This window comes from Giraffa tippelskirchi, chromosome 10 (genome assembly GCF_054371585.1).
Source record: "Giraffa tippelskirchi isolate mGirTip1 chromosome 10, T2T-mGirTip1v1.2.pri, whole genome shotgun sequence".
NCBI classification, from domain to species: domain Eukaryota; kingdom Metazoa; phylum Chordata; class Mammalia; order Artiodactyla; family Giraffidae; genus Giraffa; species Giraffa tippelskirchi.
In genome coordinates this window covers 94,696,433-94,719,956 of record NC_137284.1, presented here as the reverse complement: position 1 = coordinate 94,719,956, position 23,524 = coordinate 94,696,433, and the positions used below count along the sequence as shown (strand labels likewise).

The 23,524-nt window shown below is 39.3% G+C and overlaps 1 protein-coding gene across 3 annotated transcripts in view; it reads right to left on the bottom strand.

Moving 5' to 3' along the window:
• The window catches only part of SLC26A4 (solute carrier family 26 member 4), a 71,656-nt gene that overhangs the window by 15,675 nt on the left and 32,457 nt on the right, over window positions 1-23,524 (bottom strand). For all 3 annotated transcript variants that reach the window (XR_014067274.1, XM_081535981.1, XM_081535982.1), the window contains 11 exons: window positions 22,370-22,522; window positions 22,188-22,270; window positions 18,302-18,449; window positions 16,337-16,450; window positions 12,584-12,661; window positions 12,347-12,442; window positions 10,820-10,926; window positions 8,729-8,798; window positions 2,086-2,178; window positions 954-1,049; window positions 98-328 (listed from right to left, as the gene is read on the bottom strand). Coding sequence is in view for 2 of the 3 variants with exons in the window: in XM_081535981.1 (XP_081392107.1) it covers window positions 98-328; window positions 954-1,049; window positions 2,086-2,178; window positions 8,729-8,798; window positions 10,820-10,926; window positions 12,347-12,442; window positions 12,584-12,661; window positions 16,337-16,450; window positions 18,302-18,449; window positions 22,188-22,270; window positions 22,370-22,522 (1,269 nt within the window). In the remaining variant the exon portion in view is untranslated. The remainder of the gene's footprint in view (window positions 1-97; window positions 329-953; window positions 1,050-2,085; window positions 2,179-8,728; window positions 8,799-10,819; window positions 10,927-12,346; window positions 12,443-12,583; window positions 12,662-16,336; window positions 16,451-18,301; window positions 18,450-22,187; window positions 22,271-22,369; window positions 22,523-23,524) is intronic.

Sequence of the window (23,524 nt, the reverse complement as noted above, 5' to 3'; positions counted from 1 at the left end):
CCGTGCAATCAGTTACCCTTCTGCAAGACCAGGAAACCCACATTGTTTTACTATTACCAAAGCTCCAAATCTGGAATTCGAAACACCAGAACCTTACCACACGCAATGATCTCACTCCAACAACATCCAAGAAAGAGACAGCTCCACAGTCAAGTACGAGGCTATGGATTGGCACTTTGGGAACATTCACTTTGACTGGAAGCTCAGAGTTCCAATCCACCTGGATCTCTATTTCCTTGGTTGGGATATCAGGTTCTTCTGGATTTTCAATGTCTTCATCAGGCTCAAAAGCATTATTTGATGAACCAGCACCGCTTATAATGCCATTCTAAACAAAGAACGCATTGCCAACTTAATTACCAATTAGCTGGGATGTCTTTCAACAATTAATCTAAAATGACTTAACAGTCCTACAAACTGTTCCTTGGTAAGCAAAACATCAAGAGGATGAACTCTTAGGGAATAAGATTTACCTCAGCCCAAATTTTGATGTTCTCTAGGAAGAATAATGGAAGAGCAGGAAATGCTTGATTTTTGGAAGATGGTGGAACTTAGGCAAGAGACATATTGGCAGGAAAGTTTGAATAAAAGGTAATACCATAGCTCTAAAAGTCTATGAACCTATAACTGTCTTCTATTGTGAATAATTTTCTGGTATTGAATTAGCACTTGTTTTGTTCCTTTCAGTAAAAATAAGGTTTATTTCATGAAAGAAGAAGATAAATCACACCCTGTGTTTCCAAGGAGCTCTGTTGATTTCATTTTATTCTTTCCCATTCTCTCTTGCCTAAAAGAACAATTCAGCTGTTCTCGGACATACATGTGTCATCTGCCTGTAACACATCTGGGTACCAAAGAGGGTACATTTAATTTTAGACAATCTAACTGCTTTAATGTCATCTGAGAAATGAGAGAATTTCAGAGGGGGAGTGGAAAGGATGACGTTGCCTTACCTTTGTTGCTCTTAACTGCCCTTTCTTGATGAGCTTTTGTATTTTTCTCAGTGCTTTCAGCCTCTTATTATATACTCTAATGGCATCAAATCCAACCTTTGGAAATAAATGTTAGGTTAGTTAGAACATTTGGTTTCTAATGCTCATTAATGACTGTTTTTATCTGGAAAGGCTATATCTCAAGCAGTATTACTCCCTTCTATATCCTGCCAAGAAAGAAATTCTGAGGTATGATGGAGGTCTCCACTACCAGGCCATCCTAACCCGCCCACCCAGAGACTCAGGGAAAGTGAAAGTGAAGTCACTGAGTCGTGTCCAACTCTTTGGGACTCCATGGACTGTAGCCTACCAGGCTCCTCCGTCCATGGGATTTTCCAGGCAAGAGTACTGGAGTGGGTTGCCATTTCCTTCTCCAGAGACTCAGGAAAGGTGATAGCATATTGAAGACTTTAAGACTGTGAAAAAAAAAAAAAAAAACAGCAAAAAATAACCTTTTTAGCTTTAAGTCTTAACAAATTTCCTTAACATAACAAAGCCCTCTTGTTGCAAAATTTAGGAACATTCCTTTGAACCTCAGGAAAACACTGATCTAGAGGCAAATTCTACCTTCAAAGCATAGCATAGAATTTAAGACCAGAATACCCTGCTTATATAACCCACTTATACTTTTTACCCTTTATTCCAACTGCCCCTCACCCCTTACCCAATATACATTCCCACATTTTCCTCTCAGCTCATATAGTCCCCAAACCCCTGCATTAATCTCCTTCCTTCTGCCCAACTGCCATGCAAAGCCTGATCAGTCTACCTGACATGGATCTCTCCCGTCCATGAAATCTTAACACTCACTGTCTACACTTCTTATTTGGAACTTACTCAGATTCTGCCTGGAGACATCTCTTGTGGTTTTGTCCAGCACAATTATTGCTACCTGAATTTTAACATATGTGTTATTATTGTTTTTTTCCTGTTTCCAAATATTAATAGATTAAAAGCTATTTGAGGGCAAGGGTGTTATAATTATTAATGCCCTGTACAAAGGGAACCAGGCATACGGCCAAATAAATACCTGTAAAATGAATGAAGTCTCAAAGGTGGTTAGAAACCAAATTTCTAGGGATAACATACTTACTGTGGACTTGATACATTTTTTTAAACCATCGACGTTGCCATAAAAAATAGGACTAGAAAATCTCAGAATCTTCACGCCTTCAAGTTCTTCAATCTAGGATTTAAAAAAAAAATTGTCTGAGTTTAAATCATTTAAATATTCAATTAAGCTTTTGGCTATTCAGCTAGGAGCTGAGTTAGAATTGCTCCAAGGAGCTAGGCAGTGGCACTCAACTTTCCTTGAATAGAGCCTAGATCGCAGCTGGGAGACAGAGTTACACAAATTCCTGAACTTCCACAATCACAGAGAAGGTCAGAATAGAAACGGTCTTAGAAAGCAATTATTCAACCCTCTGATTTTCAGATGAAGAAACTGAGACTCCAAAACACAGATACTGTATGTCCATTAATCCCACTCCTGGGCACAGATTCAGAGAAAAACATGGTCCAAAGAGAGACATGCACCCCAATATTCATTGCAGCACTGTTCACAACAGTCAAGACATGGAAGCAACCTAAACGTCCATCGACAGAGAACGTCCATCAACAAAGAAGATGTATTACACATATACAATGAAATATTACTCAGGCATAAAAAGATTGAGATAATGCCATTTGTAGCAACACAGATGGACTTAGAGAGTGTTATATTGAGTGAAGTCAGTTAGTCAGAGAAGGAGAAATATCATATGACATCTCTTATATGTGGAATCTAAAAAGAAATGATACAAATGAACTTACAAAACAGAAACAGACTCACAGACTTTGAGAATGAGCTTATGGTTGTTGGTGTGGGGGAAGAATGGAGGGGGCAGGGATAGTTAGGGAGTTTGGGATGGGCATGTACACACTGCTATATTCTAAATGGATAACCAGAATTCCATAGCACATGGAACTCTGCTCAATGTTACATGGCAGCCTGGATAGGAGAGATGTTTGGGGGAGAATATATACACGTATATGTATGGCTGAGTCTCTTTGCTGTTCACCTGAAACTATCACAACATTGTTTGTCAATCAGCTATATCCCAATACAAGATAAAAAGTTAAAAAAAAAAAAACTGAGGCTCCAAGTCGTCATATGAATTGCCTCAAGTTTATATGACGGGCTTTCTCCCCATCTCCCCCAGCTATTTTAAAATAGTGAGGGGAAAAGAAGGAGCAAAATCTAAGGGACTTGCAGAAACTGAAGCCTATTATGTCATTTGCTTGTTCTTACCCTGACACACCGTGGCCAGACAAAAAGTGAACTTAACAAAATCACGGACCTTTCTACCCTTTAGGAATCATAGCACTTTTCATCCAGCCCCTTCAGATGAGAAAACTGAGGCCCCGAGAGGCCGACTGACTTGGGCAAGGTCTCCACAAGTCAGAGCCTAGAACTCAGAACCCCCAACTCACCAAGGGTTCCCTGCCTCAGAGCATCGTAGAATCATTTCTAGCTCTTGACAGCACCTGGCTCAACACAACTACCAAAATTGTGAAAATAAATGAAGTAGTAGCTGCTGGAATTTTAGATTCAGTATCTAATATCTAAAAAAATTTTTTTCTTTGCTTTTAAAAACTATTTGTTGCTAAAATCCATGTTTTCTTTATTTTGTTGTTTCTTTCTTTACTTTCTTTCATGCCAGATCTACTTCCCACCATGAGAAAGTTTTTAAATTAAGATAAAACTGGTATATAACACTATATTAGTTCTGTATATGCAACATAATAATTCATTATTCATATACACCACAAAATGATCACCACAATAAATACCCTCTTTGCCCCCTTCATCCATTTCACTGAACCTCCAACCCGCTTCCCCTCTGGTAATCACCAATCTGTCCTTTGTATCTGCGAGTTTTGTTTCATTTTGTTTTTATTTGTGTTTTTTTTTAGAATCTATGCCTCTAATGGTATTTGTCTTTCTCTGTCTTATTTCACTTTTCATAATAACCTTAAGATCCATCCATGTGGTTACAAATGGTAAGATTTTCTTTTTTATCGCTGATTAGTATTTGTGTGTGTACACGCACACATGTGTGTGCATGCTCATTTCTTTATCCGTTCATCTATCAGTGGACACAAGTTATTTTCATATCTTGGCTATTGTAAATAATACTGCAGTGATCTTAGGAGTGCATACATCTTTCTGAGTTAGTGCTTTCATTTTCTTCACATAAATAGCAAGAATTAGAATAGGTGATAGTTCTATTTTTAATGTTTTGAGGAACCTCCATATTGTTTTCCCTAATGCCTGCACCAATTTACATTCTCATCAACAGTATGTGAGGGTTCTGTTTTCTCTATACTCTTTCTGACACTTCTTATTTCTTGTTTTTTGTTAATAGCCATTCTGACAGGTGTGAAGGAAAATCTCATTGTGGCTTTAATTTGCATTTCTCTGATAATTAGTGATACTGAACATTTTTTCGTGTGCCTGTTGGCCATCAGAATATCTTCTTTGGGCAAATGTCTTGTTAGAGTCTCTGCCTATTTATAACTGAATTGCTTGGGTTTTTTTGCTATTGAGTTGTTTGAGTTCTTGGTATATTTTGGATATTAACCCATTATAAGATACATAATTTGCAGTTATTTCCTTCTATTCAGTTGGTTGCCTTTTCATTTTGTTGACAGTTTCCTTTGCACACAGAAGCTATTTAGTTTGATGTAGTCCCACTTCTGCTGCCTTTGCTTTTGGATTCAGATCCAAAAATTTAACACCAAGACTAATGTCTTGGAGCTAACTTTCCTTATTTTCTTCTAGTTTTATGGTTTCAGGTCTTATATTCAAATCTTTAATCCATTTTGAGTTCATTTTTGTATATTATACAAGATAGTGGTCCAGTTTCATTCTTTTACATATGGCTGTTCAGCATCCCTAACATCACTGACTTCTGCTTTATTGACTATGCCAAAGCCTTTGACTGTGTGGACCACAACAAACTCTGGAAAATTCTTAAAGAGATGGGAATACCAGACCACCTGACCTGCCTCTTGAAAAATCTGTATGCAGGTCAGGAAGCAACAGTTAGAACTGGACATGGAACCACAGACTGGTTCCAAATAGGAAAAGGAGTATGTCAAGGCTGTATATTGTCACCCTGCTTATTTAACTTAGATGCAGAGTACATCATGAGAAACGGTGGGCTGGATGAAGCACAAGCTGGAATCAAGATTGCCGGGAGAAATATCAATAACCTGAGATATGCAGATGACACCACCCTTATGGCAGAAAGTGAAGAAGAACTAAAGAGCCTCTTGATGAAAGTGAAAAAGGAGAGTGAAAACTTGGCTTGAGGCTCACCATTCAGAAAACTAAGATCATGGCATCTGGTCCCATCAGTTCATGGCAAATAGATGGGGAAACAGTGGAAACAGTGGCTGACTTTATTTTGGGGGGTACAAAATCACTGCAGATGGTGACTGCAGCCATGAAATTAAAAGACGCTTGCTCCTTGGAAGGAAAGTTATGACAAACCTAGACAGCATATTAAAAAGCAGAGACATTACTTTGCCAACAAAGGTCCATCTAGTCAAAGCTACGGTTTTTCCAGTAGTCATGTATGGATGTGAGAGTTGGACTATAAAGAAAGCTGAGCACTGATGAATTGATGCTTTTGAACTGTGGTGTTGGAGCCGACTCTTGAGGGTCCCTTGGACTGCAAGGAGATCCAACCAGTCCATCCTAAAGAAATCAGTCCTGAATATTCATTGGAAGGACTGATGGTGAAGCTGAAATTCCAATACTTTGGCCACCTGATGCGAAGAACTGACTCCTTGGAAAAGACCCTGATGCTGGGAAAGATTAAAGGCAGGAGGAGAAGGGGACAGATGACAGACGATGAAATGGCTGGATGGCATCACCGATTCAATGGACATGAGTTTGAGTAAACTCTGGGAGCTGGTGATGGACAGGGAGGCCTGGTTACTCCATTTCTTCTAAGGAATTCTTGCCCACAGTAGTAGATATAATGGTCATTTGAGTTAAATTCACCCATTCCAGTCCATTTTAGTTCGCTGATTCCTAAAATGTCAACGTTCACTCTTGCCATCTCCTATTTGATCACTTCCAATTTGCCTTGATTCATGGATCTAACATTTCAGGTTCCTATGCAGTACTGCTCTTTTATAGTATCGGACCTTGCTTCCATCACCAGTCACATCCAAGTGGGTGTTGTTTTTGCTTTGGCTCCATCTCTTCATTCTTTCTGGAGTTATTTCTCCACTGATCTCCAGTAGCATATTTGGCACCTACCAACCTGGGGATTTCATCTTTCAGTGTCCTATCTTTTTGCCTTTTCATACTGTTCATGGGGTTCTCAAGGCAGGAATAATGAAGTGGTTTGCCATTCCCTTCTCCAGTGGACCACATTTTTTCAGAACTCTCCACCATGACCTGTCAGTCTTGGGTGACCCTACATGGCATGGCTCATAGTTTCACTGAGTTAGACAAGGCTGTGGTCCATGTGATTAGATTGGTTAGTTTTCTAACCATGGAAACCATCCCCATGAAAAAGAAATTCAAAAAAGCAAAATGGCTGTTTGAGGAGGCCTTACAAATAGCTGTGAAAAGAAGAGAAGCCAAAAGGAAAGGAGAAAAGGAAAGATATATCCATTTGAATGCAGAGTTCCAAAGAATAGCAAGGAGAGATGATAGAGGATGAGATGGTTGGATGGCATCACTGACTCTTCGGACATGAGTTTGAGTAAACTCCGGGAGTTGGTGATGGACAGGGAGGCCTGGCCTGCTGCAGTCCCTGGGGTCGCAAAGAGTTGGACATGACTGAGCAACTGAACTGACTGAACTGAACGTCAGTGATTGAAGAGACTATCTTTTTTCCATTATATATTCTTGTTATAAGCTGTCTATGCATATGTGAATTTATTTCTGGGCCCTCTATTATATTCCATTGATCTATATGTATTTTGATGCTAATACCATATTGTTTTGATTATAATAACTTTGGAGTAGAAAGGGGAAATATTTATATGATCTGAAGAGAAACTAGAGAATATGACAACAGCTTTGTAGCAGAGCTTGAAATCAGGGAGCATGATGTCTCCAGCTTAGTTCTTTCTTGAGATTGCTTTGGCTACTCAGGGTCTTTTGTGATTCCATAGAGATTTTACAGTTATTTGCTGGGCTTTGTTTCTAAATATATACCTGGTTAATCTACCTTTACTATATATTTGCCTTTACCAGTGAGATTTTTACTTTTATATGTTTTCTTGTTGCTAGTAAGCAGCTGTAGATTGGGTGTGCCCTTAGGGGGAGGGGAGTTCAGAATCTTCCTGCTCCAGAATCCACCTTGGACTACCCCTTTGAATTTTCTTTCTCTGCTTTTCGTCTTTGTTCCTTCTGGTCACTAAGCAATCCTTTTTTTTTTTTTGCAGGGAATATAAGCCCATCAATGGAATGTTCATTTCCTTCATTTTTGATTTTCTGTATTATGTAATATTTCTTCCAATGCCAAGGATAAAGATATCAGGTAAGGTTCTTTGTGACAGAGAACATGATTTCACAGGGATTTCAGACAATTTCATAGAGGATAATGATAACATAGAGAAATAGAAATTTTTTCCTCTTGCTGCTTAAAAAATTTTTTTTATGTCATGGCTTTCAGCCCTATCACTGTAATATTTCTAGATATGGATTTTTTATGTGTAAATTAACTGGGTTCAGTGGGCATTCTGGATTTGTACATATTTTTCTTCTAATTTGGGAACATTTTGATACTTATTCAAATATTTTATCTTTTTTTTCTCTTCTCCTTTTTTGGGACTGCTGCTACTCATATGTTGATATATTTTATTTTGTCCTAGAGTTCTCTGAGGCTCTGTCTTTTTAAAGTTATAACTAACATATTAGTTTAATATGTTCACATTTTACATATTATGTACAACCTGATATTTGTATGTATTGCAAAATGATCACCACTATAAGTCTAGTTAACATCTGTCACAATATGTAGTTACAAAATTTTTTGTGTGATAAGGACTTTTTAAGATCTACTCTCTTAGCAACTTTGAGATATGCTATATAGTATTATTAACTTTGGTCACCATACTGTATATTACATCCCCATGGTTTATCCTATACCTGGAAGTTTGTGTCTTTTGACCCCATTCACTCAGAGAAATAGAATTTTGATTCAACTTTTGGAAATAATTGAATTGCCTGTTTTTAAAAACATACCTCTTACAGTGGTTTGGCATTAAAATGACATCTTAACTAGCATGAACAAAATTCATATCAGAGAGCTTCCCTGGTGGCCAGAGGGCTTCACTGGTGGCTCAGACACTAAAGAATTTGCCTGCAATGAGGGAGACCTGGGTTCAACTCCTGGGTTAGGAAGATCCCCTGGAGGAGGGCATGGCAATCCACTCCAGTATTCTTGCCTGGAGAATCCCCATGGACAGAGGAGCCTAGCGGGCTACAGTCCATGGGGTCGCAAAGAGTTGGACACTACTGAGAAACTAAGTACACACAGGATATCAGAGGGCACATTGGAACAAAAGTTTTCCTAACACACCCAGTATACTTATGGACTGTCTCAACAGAAGTAGCCTCCCTTTTTGGCTACCTTATCCCTAACACACTAGAAGAGAAATATGCAACCTCTAAAAATCCAGCTTAGTAAACCCAAGTCCAGCCAATGTCTCCCAAGGGCACTCACATTTTTGTAATTCTTGGTGCTTTTGTAGATGTCTGTGCTAGGGATACTTCCAAGGCTGTTCCAAGACGGACTAAAAGAAGAAAAATTAAGGTCAGGATTTTTTGGAACAGGCATATTTTGGAATAAAAAGTTAGAAGAAATGACAGATTCTAAAGAGCCCATAATTTGGATGTCTTGGGACTCTGTCTTTATTGCAGATGACATTTTCTGGTAGCTAACTCTGAAGTGAACAGCTGGTATTTGTGCAAGCCTGGGGGTAAAAAAGGAAGTGTGCCTCTTTTCCAATGCCTGCAAGAAGTAATGAGCATTGTACTTTCATATGTGTAGCACTTTATAGGATAAGCAAAGAGCTTTCACACATATTAAATCTTATTTGAGCGCTGAATGGTCAACAGTATTATCCTCATGTTTAAGGGTGAGTAAACTGAGGTTTAGAGAAGTTCAAAAAGGCTCTGGAGGGAAGAGAAGCACAGCCTCTATCTTTAACCTGTGGGTCTTCATGGCCTGGCACAGTGCCTAGAACTACCTTGTGAGTTACAGCAACTTTCTGATGAAGTATGGAAAGTCTGCAGTGATCCAATTAGTCTCATTTCATAGAAATAGGAGCCTGGGAGGACCAGATTGTTGATTTCCTGTTCCTGACGCAATCACATAAATTCCAGGATTCCTCAACTGTAACTAGGGACATGTGCTAAATACTATGCCTGAAGAAAGAATGTCTGTTTGGGGTGCTCTCAGCAATGTGCTCTCTGGACAGGCTTATAATTAATGGAAATTAAATTCTGGGGAGGATACTGCTTTTGGTTGGCTCAAAGCCTCATTACCAAATCTGCAGGTAAACGGTTTCACCCATTTCTCCTTGGCTTACTGTGCCATGCTGATTTTTAACTTAAAGCTCAGAAACTGTGTAGTCTTTCTCTAAAAACCCTTCTCCCCCTCAATCACACACAAGTCATAGTAAATACGGAGGCAGCCAGAGCGCAGAAGACATCATCTTCCAAGGAGAGTTTCTTGGGTGTTTCCCAGAAGAAAACTGGGTGCTTTGGGAGCTTGAGAAGTCTTTCAGGTCCCTGGGCAACCACTTCAGGGTACTGAGATGGTAAACACAAGCCTTTGGGTAGGCTCCAACATGTCAGGGCAGGGAAGGAGAATTGCCTGGTGGAACGGGAAAGGTGGACCTAAACTAAGCTGTAGACATCTGTGTTAGGTTTACCCAGGTTTTTCATTCCTTTGTGGCCCAAGTGCAGGCCAAGAAGGAGCCAGAAGTCTGGGAAGATAGCAGAGACTTCGAGAGAAGCTCTCTTTGACTCTCTGTTCAGAAAATGCCAGAGACATAGAAAGGTACCTACCGAAGGCCTCTCAAGACCCCGAACAAAACAAACACACCTCCAAGCTGCCTCACAGATTGTTTTCTGTTACTTTGAACTGTGTCTCTGCTGCTTTCACTCTCTATATGACCTGATTATATCTATTTTACATTATTGGTATGGCTTACCAGGTACATACCTTATTTGTCAGATTTGAATGAATTTTGGCTACAATCAACTGTCTTAAAGTCTCCTATTCTGGGTTATTACATAACTTCTGGGTTACTAACTTCAAAAGAAAATGAGCTATAATATATTTAGCAGCTGTCTGGGCCCAAGACTTGGGTCCCCAGTGCCTCTTAGACTTCATCTCATTTGAAAAAGTAACTACACAGCAACCTCAGTCTTTTGCTGATCATGTATCTTTTAGTCTTACCAGGACTTGGAGGTGAACACAGCGGCAGAGCCTGTGAGGCAGCACAGAGATTTGGGGATGGGATACATCTGGGTTCAAATGCTGGCTCTGCAACATACTAGCTGTGTGATCCTAGGAAACGTTCTTAACCTACTGAGTTTCAATTATCTTACCTATCAAATGAGAATAATAAAACATATTCACAGGATTTTTTTGAAGACTAATTATGATAGTGTTTAATTTGTAGAAGCACTAATAAATAGTAACTATTGTGAAAAGGAGTAGTTTTACTATACTTATCAAAATTGTAGAAGAAATTTCAGGGTGTGTTGTCCTGTTTATAGATAACTTGGATCTTATATTACTCACAATTGAACTCTCAGGACCACAGTGAGAAATCCGAACACAAGGCCAGCTAGTAAACCGAGGTCCAGTCCCAGAATGATGGATGCTATGCATGTAAATACCCAGATAACCTAGGAAAACATGAAAATGAAAAATGCTAATTCATCAGGTACCATGAGGTGAGTGATTACCTGTAAAAATAATAAGATCAATTGTCCATGAACAAATTATAGCTTTGTAAAATATTCTGACGTCCTTACATATTTTAAGTGGAAACTGGCCTTCCCAATACAGGCCAATTGTCCCATTAAAATATTTTTAGATTTAATTTTTGAATAGGTGTTATATTGTTGTTTTAGTCACTGAGTCATGTCCAACTCTTTGCGACCTCATGGACTGTAGCCTGCCAGGTTCCTCTGTCCATGGAATTCCTCAGGCAAGAATACTAGAGTGGGTTGCCATTTCCTCCTCCAGGGGATCTTCACCACCCAGGGATCAAACCCCCGTTTCCTGCATTGGCAGGCAGATTCTTTACCACTGAGCCACCAGGGAAGCCCTGATATATATTAACATAGTTCAAAAATTGGTATTAAAAAGGTATGCAGAAGCACTTCCCTGTGGTTCTGCATACACAGGGTTAAGACTCCACACACCCACTGTGGGGGGTGTGGTTAAGACTAAGTGGTTAAGACTCCACACACCCACTGTGGGGGGTTCAGGTTTGAATTCTGGTCAGGGAACTAAGATCCCACAAGCAACATGGTGTGACCAAAAAAGCGTGCAGTGAAAAATCTTGGTTGCAACCCTCTCCTTTCTCCATTCATTCCCATCCTCTTTTCTCTCTTACATCCTCTTTTATTTCTGTGTGTGTGTGTGTGTACACATGTGCACATTTTTCACCAGCATTTTTTTTTGGCAAATGCAAGCAAATACCACCGTAAAACATAGATTATCTTCCCTTCTTTTAGTGTGTTATACACACTCTTCCATTTTGAACTGGTCTCTTTTTACTTAACAATTTGTCTTGAAGATCTTTCCATATAGATATATAGGGAATTTTTTCCCATTCTTTTTATCTGTTCTGGTTTAAATTATAGCAGAACTCTGAAGGGTTTAGCTTCTTCTTCTTCTTCTTTTGTGTTTTTACAATTCCTCAGAAGAGTTGTAAAGATTACTTTAATCAAAATTATAATTGACATGGGGTATTGCATTTTGTTTCTGCTTTGTTTGAGTTTTGTTTTATTTGTCCTTCTAGATTAGAGGGGGTTTTTTGTAATTTGTTCTTTGGCTTTAGAAGGCCAGAGGTATATGGAGGAGCTCATATGGGATTCTTGTACAAAATGGATATTCCCAGAGATATAGGACCTTCACAAATTGTAGCTTATGTGGAAGACTTCACAGTTTTCGTTTATCCACAAAATTCTAATTTCTGCTCTGTTTCCCAAAATGCAAGTAAGAATCAGGAGATAAGGGGACATAATAATATGGCAAGAAGCACATAAGTAATTCCTATTTCAGAAAAATTTAAAAAAAGGATGGCAAGCAACTTACAGCATCAGTCTTATTCTGCCTCCACAGACGAGGAACGTCACACACTTGCATAAACATCCCCTTCAGGTTGGCAATTACAACAGCTGCCAAGACCGACTGCCAGGAGAGATGGGGAAGTCCGGGTTATTCAGGGGAATGGTTTGCCATGTGATGACTTTTAAATCCCCTGCTATTTCCTGGGTAGCAGAGCAGTGAAGGGAAAGTATGCAATCGGTGTGACAAGAAGCAAGGTTGTACCTTCTGCAGGGGTTCCAGCAACTTCCCCAGGGAAACGATGGCGATCATCACGACCCCAGCCGAGATGACGCCGGCAACCTGAAAGACACACACATCTCCCATAGTCAGGGTCTGTGCTTCCCACTCTGAATGTGTGCTTGCTGCACGCATGTGTGCAAGAGCCTGTTCATGGGCACACGATGCTTCCCCACCTCCCTCCTTCTGCTCAGTTCTGTTGAGAGAAATAAGAATTATTTGCTAAAACCAAATACATTTAGTAGCTATGGCAGAGAAATTAAAAGAAAATGTGGAGGCTGAGTCTGCTAGAGTAAAGCCAGTTTGGTTTGATTGCACTTGGATACATGACAGATCTCTATTTTTTTGGTGTCATTTTAAGAGGCCAATCTTCCAGTCATCTGTCATTCCAGGAAACCCAACCCATCCTTGTTCCTGGACAACAAATCCTTGAAGCATTCTTGGGAAATAACTTCTCATAGCACATAACTGATTCTTCTGCATTATTGAATAGGTAACCTGATAACAATTCTAATAACACTTTGCAGGCATGGTTGCCATGATAATCTCAGAGAAAATAAATTCACCAGTCCTGCAGATTAAAAAACACCACATGAGCCTGTTGAGAGGTAGAACCATGTCACCAGCATCCTCCTACAGCATCCCATGTGACGGGGCCAGTAGCAGGAGTAAAGGAAGCGTCAGAAACTTTACCTTCACTGGCAGAAAAGCTTTCCTAAGATTCACAACTAGCTAGGACAGAAGCTGAGGGGGTGGGGACTATGCTGTGGTGTGATTAGATGACCAATGGATTCTCTGCTGAGACAGCCGGGGCCTGGCCAAGGTGAAGCCTAGAAACTCTAAAACAAAAGAGAAGAGAGAAGGAGCCAGAAGCCAAGAGAGCAGAGAGGAAGCAGTAGAGAAGGTTGTATTGGGCCCTGGTACTGCCTAATGCAAGACGTTTGCATTCAAGGAGACACATAAAGCCAACACAGATAAAAATCCAAAAACGTAAGGAAATGTCATAGCCACACTCATCCACTCCATCTGGCAAATTGATCAGTCATGTTCAGAGGATAGCTAGGCTGGCCTGAGGCCATATTATGTATATGATATACTGAAAAGTCTGTTCTGTCCATCCAGATCCCCATTTCTAGGTAATCTGTATCTTGCAGCACCACACGTCCAGGTTCCTAGTACCTTAGTGAGATTTCCCCCCTCTCCTATCTAAGCAGAGAATCTGGTATCCTTCCCTCCTTTCTTTCCTTCCTTTAGTTCTATGGAATTACTTAACCAATATTTATTGTCTATCATGAGCCACTTGCCTCTCACTGTGGATGTAGGGCTCTGTGGATTGGAGAAAGAGATGGAGATTTGGGAACAGGGACCAAAGCCAGCTGCCCAACTAATGCCAGGAGGGTGGCCACCTACTCACCAAGGATAGGGAATAATTAGCCCTCAACTATGGGGACAAAGACTAATTTTGGTTACTATTTTTAAAATCTCCAAGGGGGCCCACTACCTGTACTTAATTTATAAGGGAAGATTACTTGTTTGACAGGAAATGCTGTATATTTTGTACCTATGAGCAGATTCAGTTGCTAGACAATTAATTCTTCTGTTAAGTGAGAGGATAACCAGGGCTAGAGAATAGTTTGTCATCAGAATTACTTTTTCATGAATCATTAGGAGTCAAATGGGGATGAGAGAAAGCACAGGTTGCAATGTTGAGCATCTATAGATGTGCTGAAAACAGTTCATATCCACTGACACTCATGATTCCATCCATTCATTCAGCAAATATATGTTTGTTATGTGTCAGGTACAATGTATGTGTCATAGGTACTAAAGCATTATTCTTACCTTGAGAACTTAATGACCGGAACAATCAACAGTCAACATGTATGTGACAGAATTTTACAAACATTTGCTTATTTAATCTATACAATGTCCCTGTGAGGTGGATACAATGATTACCCCCCATTGCATAGATACTGAAACTGAGGCTCCAACATGAAAAATGCAGGAAAAGTCAAACAACAAGGGAAGACTTGCCAGTTTAGTTGGTCATCAGTTCCTGGATTTTAGTCCAGACACTTAGACTTTTGACCCCAGAACTTAGTATACATTTCAGTAATTAAATACCAAGTGATTTCTGTGCTTGTTTCATTCTTCAGTACTGAAATCCTGGCATCCTTCATTCCTAAATATAATACATGCCAGTGTGTGGCAGGGGGTATTAGCTTACCAGAACACCAATATCCCCAAATCTTCTGCCAAGGGATCACTTTGCATGGGCATTCTTGGGGGGAAGGAAGTGGGGAGAGGGCTGTCCCCATTTGAGCCTGGAGTTAGCAGACAGTGAACATCAGCTCTTGGGGATCTGCCTGCACCCACTTATAGCCATGTGCCTTGGGGAGCTTGTCAGGTCTCCGTGTCCAGTGGAAGCCGCAGAAAACTTCACTGCTAACAGCTGCCCCTGAACACAGGAGCAACTTTGGCAACACCTCCAACCTCTTCCCCTTGACCACAGATCTCAGGTTATGCTTCCTGTTTGAGGTTGTATTGTTTTATTTGCTCTCTCAGAGCTAGAAACGTTTTCAGAAAAATGGAGAAGGAAACTCGATCTTAAATAGAGTAATTCTGAAAATTAAAACTAAATGTTTGTTCATTGGGAGCCAAGAAATTGGAGAAGGCCAATTCCTCTGACTCTATCACAAAGATCTGTTATGAATGGGAAAGGAGCATCATGGGCACCTTGGAGACAATTCAAACTCTCCCTGAGCCACTCACTGTTGGAGTCATTCATTTTCTCAGTTACTCTCTTTTATATTTATTTGTGTCTCTATCTGGAAAAAAAAATCCTATTTGAAGACCGTGTGTAGATTGTGTGTGTTAAACTATTTACTTTGGATTGCTGCTCCTTATAGTCTCAAAGTACTGTTTACTCTTAAATAATAGTTCTTTCTGTGCTGGGAGGAGAAAACTCACCAGGCATAACAGAAACACAATCCCTGAGCCTGCCTCTCACCCCCATCCATTTGGTTTGGTATAGCTGACTCATGTCCTGCTGAAAAGGATAGCCTGAGTACAGATCCTGAGCTTTCTGGCCTAGTGAAGGAGTTTTCCAGAGATTAACTGGGATGCTGGTTTGGAGGAAGGCCACAGCTTAAAATCATAGTTAAAGGCAAGATCAAACCCACATTCAGAACTTCAAGAACAAAAGTCTTTCTCAGGAAGAAATGACAAAGTGTTTAACAGAAATATGCTTAGCTAGCAAGCTGTGGTTCTGTGGGATGCAAGGCCTCTGGAGGAAGCTCCTGATCCTTGATAAAGGAAATGTAAATAGACAGCTTTTCATTTTCCTGAAAACAGAATAACTCATTAAGCCACAAAGAGATCTTACTAGGCCTTCTCTATTCCCAGATAACAAATAGAAAAAAATCAGCACCTTCATTATCAACCGTTATCATCCCTGCAAAAGCAAGTAAGTGGAGCTATCTGCCAGCTAGGCAATGACACAAAAAGGTTTGAGACTTACTGCATCATCAAACTATAAAGAGAGGTTCACAGGGAGGGGGCAGATCATCGTCACAGAGATGGAGAGGTTCCAGGTGGAATCAGAACAGGATGTGCAAGTTTTACTTTTCTCAAAGGCTAATTGTCCTGAGTTCTTGTGCAAGCCTTTCTGCACCACCATTCCCCCGACTCATTCTTTACATCATTCTAGGTGGATATTACCACACCGCCACCCCGTACCTGTGTCTTTCCCCCAGTACTCTCCTGGACAGCGGTGCGGGACAGGGCAGTGGTAGCCACAAAGCAAGAGAATAATCCAGAAAAGATGTTGCTGATTCCAAAGGCGATGAATTCCTAAGAGAGAGAGAGAATGAATGGTAGTGATGCTACAAATCAAATCTTTGGAAGACTCTCACCAAGCAAAGAGCATTAAGAAAGCAAACTCCCAAGCCCAGCCTGCCTGGGAGTCCCAGTTTAATTCTTACCATTAAAGGTGCTTGGAGACCTTGAAAGACATGTGGAATCTGGGCTCCATAAAGCCTAAGAGAGGCTTCACTGCTCTCAACTGTTCTGACGATTGACTTATCTTTTGCTGAAATGCTTTATCTTACTTCCTGGTGAGTGGCCTATCTGTAACTCTCACATAAAATATTTTTTCTGAGGTTGGATATTTGCTAGGAAGTATATTATGACTTGGATAATGATTATTCTGACAGCTAATCATTTAATTGTGGAATTGCTATGCTGTGTTTATAGACACAAACCAGACTTGCAGATTTGCAAGCAGTGGAAAATCAGCGTGGTAATGGATCAGATGCTACAAAACCCATCTTGTATCTGTTACTGGTATCCCCTGCTTTTGAAAAGTTTGATTTACACCACTTGGCTTTTATAAAAGACCTATCTAAGTTAGTTACCTGTTTTTGCTAACTCAAAGAAGTCTCAAGAGAATTTTTGCTATTATGAAAAAGGGTGAAAAACGTTTGTTTTTGCAGCAACCCCTTATAGAGGCAGCATGCTCCCCAAGCAGAGAGAGTGGCAGCACCAAGCTCCTTTCTGGGAAACTACACTCAGCATCTCAGCATCTCTGCATGGAGCCGCCATTGCTCTGAACTGTGTTTGTGAGCACTTGTTCATCTCAGTGTATTTTGTGCATCTGTTTGCAAGATGTGTCTTAAGGTAACTGCTTCTTCACTTTACTGCCATTTCAGCTTAAGAAGATTTTCATAGGAACTCTCTACTTTTGGATATGGGGGAAACCTGTAATTAATTGCACGATGAACTACCTCAGTTTAAAGTGGTCACAACTATTATCATTGATGTTTGTGGCAAGCTTTTGCCATATTATAACTGCCTTAAAAATAAATTACCAAGAAAAAAAATTTTTTTAATTACCAGGAGATACTAGATTACATGAAGAATTCTTATTCCAACTTGCTCCTAATATGTTAAGCTTAAATGTTATTTATGATCTAACTGAATTAACTTTTTAAAAATTAGGATTACTTTGACTTTTTTCTTAAAAGGTAAAGTGACGCATACAGCACAGGGAATATAGCCAATTATTTTCTAACAACCATAAATGGAGTATAACCTTTAAAGCTTGTGAACTGCTATGTTGCACACTTGAACTTATATAATATAGTACATCAACTATACCTCAATTTAAAAACATAATTCTTTAAAAAATGTAAAATAAAAAAGAGATGTATCTAGCTAATCTAACATGTGGAGCTTTTTTGGATACTTAGCCAAACAAATCAACTGTTCAAAAAACTTCAAACAACCTAAAAACTGACTAGACAGTTGATGTTATTAAAGAATTACTGTTCATTTTTTTAGTTGTGATAATGATATTGTGGTTATCTACCTAAAAACTGACTGGATATTAGATGATATTATGGAATTATAGCTAGTATTTTTAAAAATATAATGGTGTATCATGCTTATTTTTTTTTTACATTCTTATCTTTCAGATATATAATAAAATATGGATATATAAACAACAAAATATATTTTAAAAATTAAGTGATATAGCATGCATATTTCAAAATAACTTCAAATCAGCACATGCGGGAGACAAACCAACTCAGTAAAGATGGATGGGAGAAACCAATCCCTTCTTTAACAGACAACAAATTCTTTCCCATGTTTTCTTCTTATTTTCAGTCCTGCCAAACCAGTTCAGCAAAAGGGTGATCATACCTGGTTCCCATCAATGGTGTAATCATGCTTGATGGCGTATACTTTTCCTACAGACACTGCAATGGCATAAGCGACCACAGAGATGGAAAATGATGCAGTCAGCATCTCAGAAAACAGACTCACAGATGGCATTGCCGGAGGCAAAAACCTAGTTTTTAAATGAAAAATGCTGTGACAATTTGATTACAGTGCTCCTCCCCCACCTCACCAAATGCCTCATCAACCCAGCCTGAGTCAGACATGAAAGAATTTAATCCAAGAGAACAAGAGGTACATAAGATGGACAAGTAGTAGTACTTGCTTTTACAATTTTCAGTCAGAAGTTGGTGCTATCTCACTGGCTGGTTCCTTTGTCCTCTATTTGAGAGACTATGGATGCTGCCTTATCTACACTCTGACAAGAAGAAACCTGTCATTACTGATTTTTTAATACCACATAATCCTATGCTGCACCATCTCACACATTAGTGTTTCTCCTTACAATTTCATCTTAGAGGTCTTTGATATCTTTAATATCAAAGGTCTTTGATATCTAGGATATCTTTAAAAGATATCCTAGCCGTTAAATGAGATTTACCCTGTACAAGAAGTAGCCAGGTCTGTTTCAGAGACAAAGAATGTAAGATGCTGAAACAGCGAAATGGAAAATCCTTATCGAAGAGCCATGATACGTAAAATCTTCTTGAGTACCCCAAAAGATTAAATGTATATGGTTATCAGAATGCTCCATAGTCACTATGGTTGTGGGATTAAACAGTTACTATTTGACAAAACCAAAGCTACTCACCAACCATATAAAGAAATAAATCTACAAGTTTATAAGTATGCAATCATCCCCAAGTATGAAAATCAGAGAGGATTCCTTTCTTGTGCCTGCATCTTGATAATTATCTGTATGGCCAGTTCCCTGGCCAAAAAAAAAAAAAAAAAATCTCCCTGACCTACCTCACACCTGAAGCTCCTTTCATAGGAAACTACACTTTTTCCCCCTATAGTTAGAGGGAAGTGGTAATGTAGAAAAAAGGTTCTTATAGAAAGCCATAGAAATCTAGAACCTGCTAATATCTTAATATTATCCAAAGTATTATCCTAAATCTAATATCCTAGAAATTGTTGAATCTACCTTTCTCTTTTTGTTGATTAGGGAACTGAGGCCCAGAAGAGTGAAGTATTTAGTAGGTCCGAGTGTGAATGTTAGATATTAGATGATTTCCTGAGTAGCCAGATCTGATTTGCCCTCTTAGAGCCTGCTGGTTAAGAAAAAGAGTTAGTGAGAGAATAGGGGGCCCTGGTTTGGGTGAATCCCAGTGGGATGCTCAGAAGCTGACCAGACTTGGAGAAATTGTATATTTGGCCAAGAAAGGCAGTAGGGGGAGTAGGGCAAGTGGTTATGGTTTGGGGGACAGTGTCATTGGACACTGAGCAATAGTGACACATGGCATTGACTCTCAGTGGGATTAAAGAAGACTTCCAGTAGTGGCTGTACTTTTACTCCCTTATTGGGGGATTGACATGGGGAGGAGATGAAGAGGCGGGAAGGCACAATTCATATTTTTTTGTTTTGTTTTGGCTGTGCCACACAGCATGTGGCATCTTAGTTTCCTGACCAGGCATGGAACCCACACCCCCTGCATTGAAAGTGAGGGGTCTTAACCACTGGACTGCCAGGGAAGTTCCACAATCATTCTTTTGTTCCTCTTCATTTCACCCTACTCATCTCACGCTCCTTTCCTTGCCCTTTTCCAATCTCTCCACATCATGCTTTCTTTTTCAGTTTTTGTTAATGTTATTGCACTTATTTCTGGGGTATCAAAGAGCTGAACAAAATAAGTGAGATCACTACCCTTGGGGAAGAGCTTATATATATGCCGGGGGCCAGGCAGGTGAGGCAGACCAACCAATCACAACAGGTGGCCTGTCAGAGCATTCAACTTGACTAACCCAATAGGAAGAGGCTAGAGAACCATTTTCAGCAGGAGAACATCCAGGAAATCTCTTGATAGGGCCAGAAAGGATCACTTGTGGCAGTAAAAAGGAGTGCCCAAAATCTAGTAATAGAACATGGACTTAGGGGACAGGGCATTTGCCATGGACCTCCTCTAAGAGTTACACCTTAGGAAACCTGACAACGTGGATCTATAAAATATATTTTTAATGTAGCTGTTTGTAACTACTCAAATAATCTAGTTGTTAGGGTGAAAACACTGTAACTCAAGTAGCCACACTGCATCTTTTCATTACTAAATTTTTACCAGCATTAGGATTCACTATCAAAATGTTGATCCTCTAATGAAAAATTTCCCAAACTTACCTAGTCATTAGAATCATGTAAAGCCCCTTTGAAAAATATTAATTAGGCTCAGGATGAGAACCAGGAAGGAATTTGTGTTAACAAGGCCTCATGTGATTCTTAGAAAAAAGTGAGTTTGTGAAACACTGGAATGGATGATACATAAATTAAGCCCCCTGTAGCCAGTTGTAACGTTTCTTTCCTGTTTTTTTAATAGATTAGAAGAAATCATACAATTAATCTAATGTCAAGGCATCAGTTCCCTGTAGAATAAGCCCCGGGGCTGGGCTGGCCTGAGGAATTTCTATTAAGAGCATGAAAAACACAGAGTGTTACATGTCCCTCAGCTAGTATTTAATGGAAGGGAAACCAGTACTTACTTGTCATCTAATAGCAAGTCTAGTCATGAATACTGTAAGTTAATGTTACAAATCTAATAAACATTTGGGTTTCTTTTTCACTGTCATTTGATCAAATTATGCTGTAGGGCCCTTGGTCCACTCTGCACTTTATGAGGGATCTCACTGGTGTTTTACAAGAAGCTCAAGTTGAGATTTCAGTGGTTTGTCACTATCTTTGTGTTGCTAGCTCAGATAGTAAAGAATCAGCCTGCAATGCAGGAGACCTGGGTTTGATACCCGGATCGGGAAGATCCCCTGGAGAAGGGAATGGCAACCCACTCCAGCATTCTTGCCTGGAGACCTCTAAGGACAGAGGAGCCTGGTGGACTACAATCATGGTGTCACAAAGAGTCAGACATGACTGAACGGCTAACATTTACACTACAGGAGAACCCCCCTCAACCCCAGGGCCACAGAACTAGATGATGACAGAGAAGGACAAAGACTCTTAGTTTCTTACTCTTTTAATTCACCAAACTACCAAAATATCAAAACTTCCTTAAAGATCATGCATTTTATTTATAGGAACAAATGATATAATTATTATCTTAAGCTGAATATGGAAGAGAATTTAGGCCAGATCTCCCTTTTTCTTTAAGCAGATTGTTCTCAATACAATAAGCGATACACACCATGATTCTGCGTATGCTGCTGCTGCTGCTAAGTCACTTCAGTTGTGTCTGACTCTGTGCGACCCCATAGATGGCAGCCCACCAGGCTCCCCCGTCCCTGGGATTCTCCAGGCAAGAACACTGGAGTGGGTTGCCATTTCCTTCTCCAATGCATGAAAGTGAAAAGTGAAAGGGAAGTCGCTCAGTCGTGTCTGACTCTTCGCGACCCCATGGACTGCAGCCTACCAGGCTCCTCCATCCATGGGGTTTTCCAGGCAAGAGTACTGGAGTGGGTTGCCTGCGTATAGTATACTGTAATTGTATATGTGAGTTTAAATCAGGAGTCTGGAGTTAACTGTGCATGTCCTGCCATGCCTTAAGAATGTACAGAAAAAGAGAGAGCATATAGTGCTGCTTTTAAACAAATGACTTGATCTTACTTGATAGTCTGCACAAATGGGATATTTCTTTAAAATCATACACATGAGACTATTGAAGGATCACCAATGGAATGAAGTTTGTTTCATTTAAACAGGAAGTACTGACAATGTATTATTATTGCCTAAGAGGAACTCCATACTCACCCACTTGGGATGGATTTAACAATGCCAGCATTATAATTTTTTTCCAGGTCAACTCCATACGAAATGGCAGTAGCTGCTATTGTCTGAAATAAAAGAGGTTTTAAAAAAGTTCATTTGTTTGAACAGTTCCTTTCTTACAAAGCTAATTAATGCTGAATTTTCTAATTACACATTCTACTTACCACAATCACTTCTATAGGAATAGGGACTGGGATTTTGTGTTTAAATCGATCATTTAATTCCTTAACCGCCATACAGATGATAATGGTGAGTAATCCAGCAATGAAATCAGCAAGATTAGTGTTACCAATATTTTGAAAAATCTCAATCAGTGTCTGTAAAAAAAATAATTTCATACACCCCCTGTATGAAAAGTCATATCATTATCAAAGAGCACTTAAGAATTTCATGTAAAATTTAAAAAATTTTAATTTGTGTTTGTTAATACAGACACCATTAACGTCCAACCCTTGCAATATAAATACCAAGTTACTAATGATGGTTAACTTGGAGTGGCAAAAGTATGGGTGATTTCTTCTTTCTTATTTTAGCTTATCTGTATTTTTTACAATAAAAATGAGATCTTTTAAAAGAAAGTATATCATTATATACTATCTTTTGCTTGCAGAAAAGCTTTAAAAGTTTATACCTTAAGTGGTTTTACAGGTGCTACTAAGTGACCTAATTTTATCATGTTGATATGTATTATTGAGATTAAAAACAGAAATCAAAAGTCCTGGTTAACCAATATTTTAGGTAAAACTCTTCACTAAACATGAATGATACAGATGTTAATAAAAATTCCTAAAATTCTTCATATGTAGATATACATGGACTCATCCATTCTTTACGGCAAAGAAAAGCTATTGAATTGATATATAGGTCAAGTAGAAATTTTTGGAAATTAATTTGGTACTTAGTTCAAACTTGAACTACGATCATTTAAATAAAACTACCTCTTTCAAAAAAAAAAAAAGCAATAGAGTTCCAGAAAAACATCTATTTCTGCTTTATTGACTATGTCAAAGCCTTTGACTGTGTGGATCACAATAAACTGTGGAAAATTCTGAAAGAAATGGGAATACCAGACCACCTGACCTGCCTCTTGAGAAACCTGTATACAGGTCAGGAAACAACAGTTAGAACTGGACATGGAACAACAGACTGGTTCCAAATAGGAAAAGGAGTACATCAAGGCTGTATATTGTCACCCTGCTTATTTAACTCATATGCAGAGTACATCATGAGAAATGCTGGGCTGGAAGAAGCACAAGCTGGAATCAAGATTGCCAGGAGAAATATCAATAACCTCAGATATGCAGATGACACCACCCTTA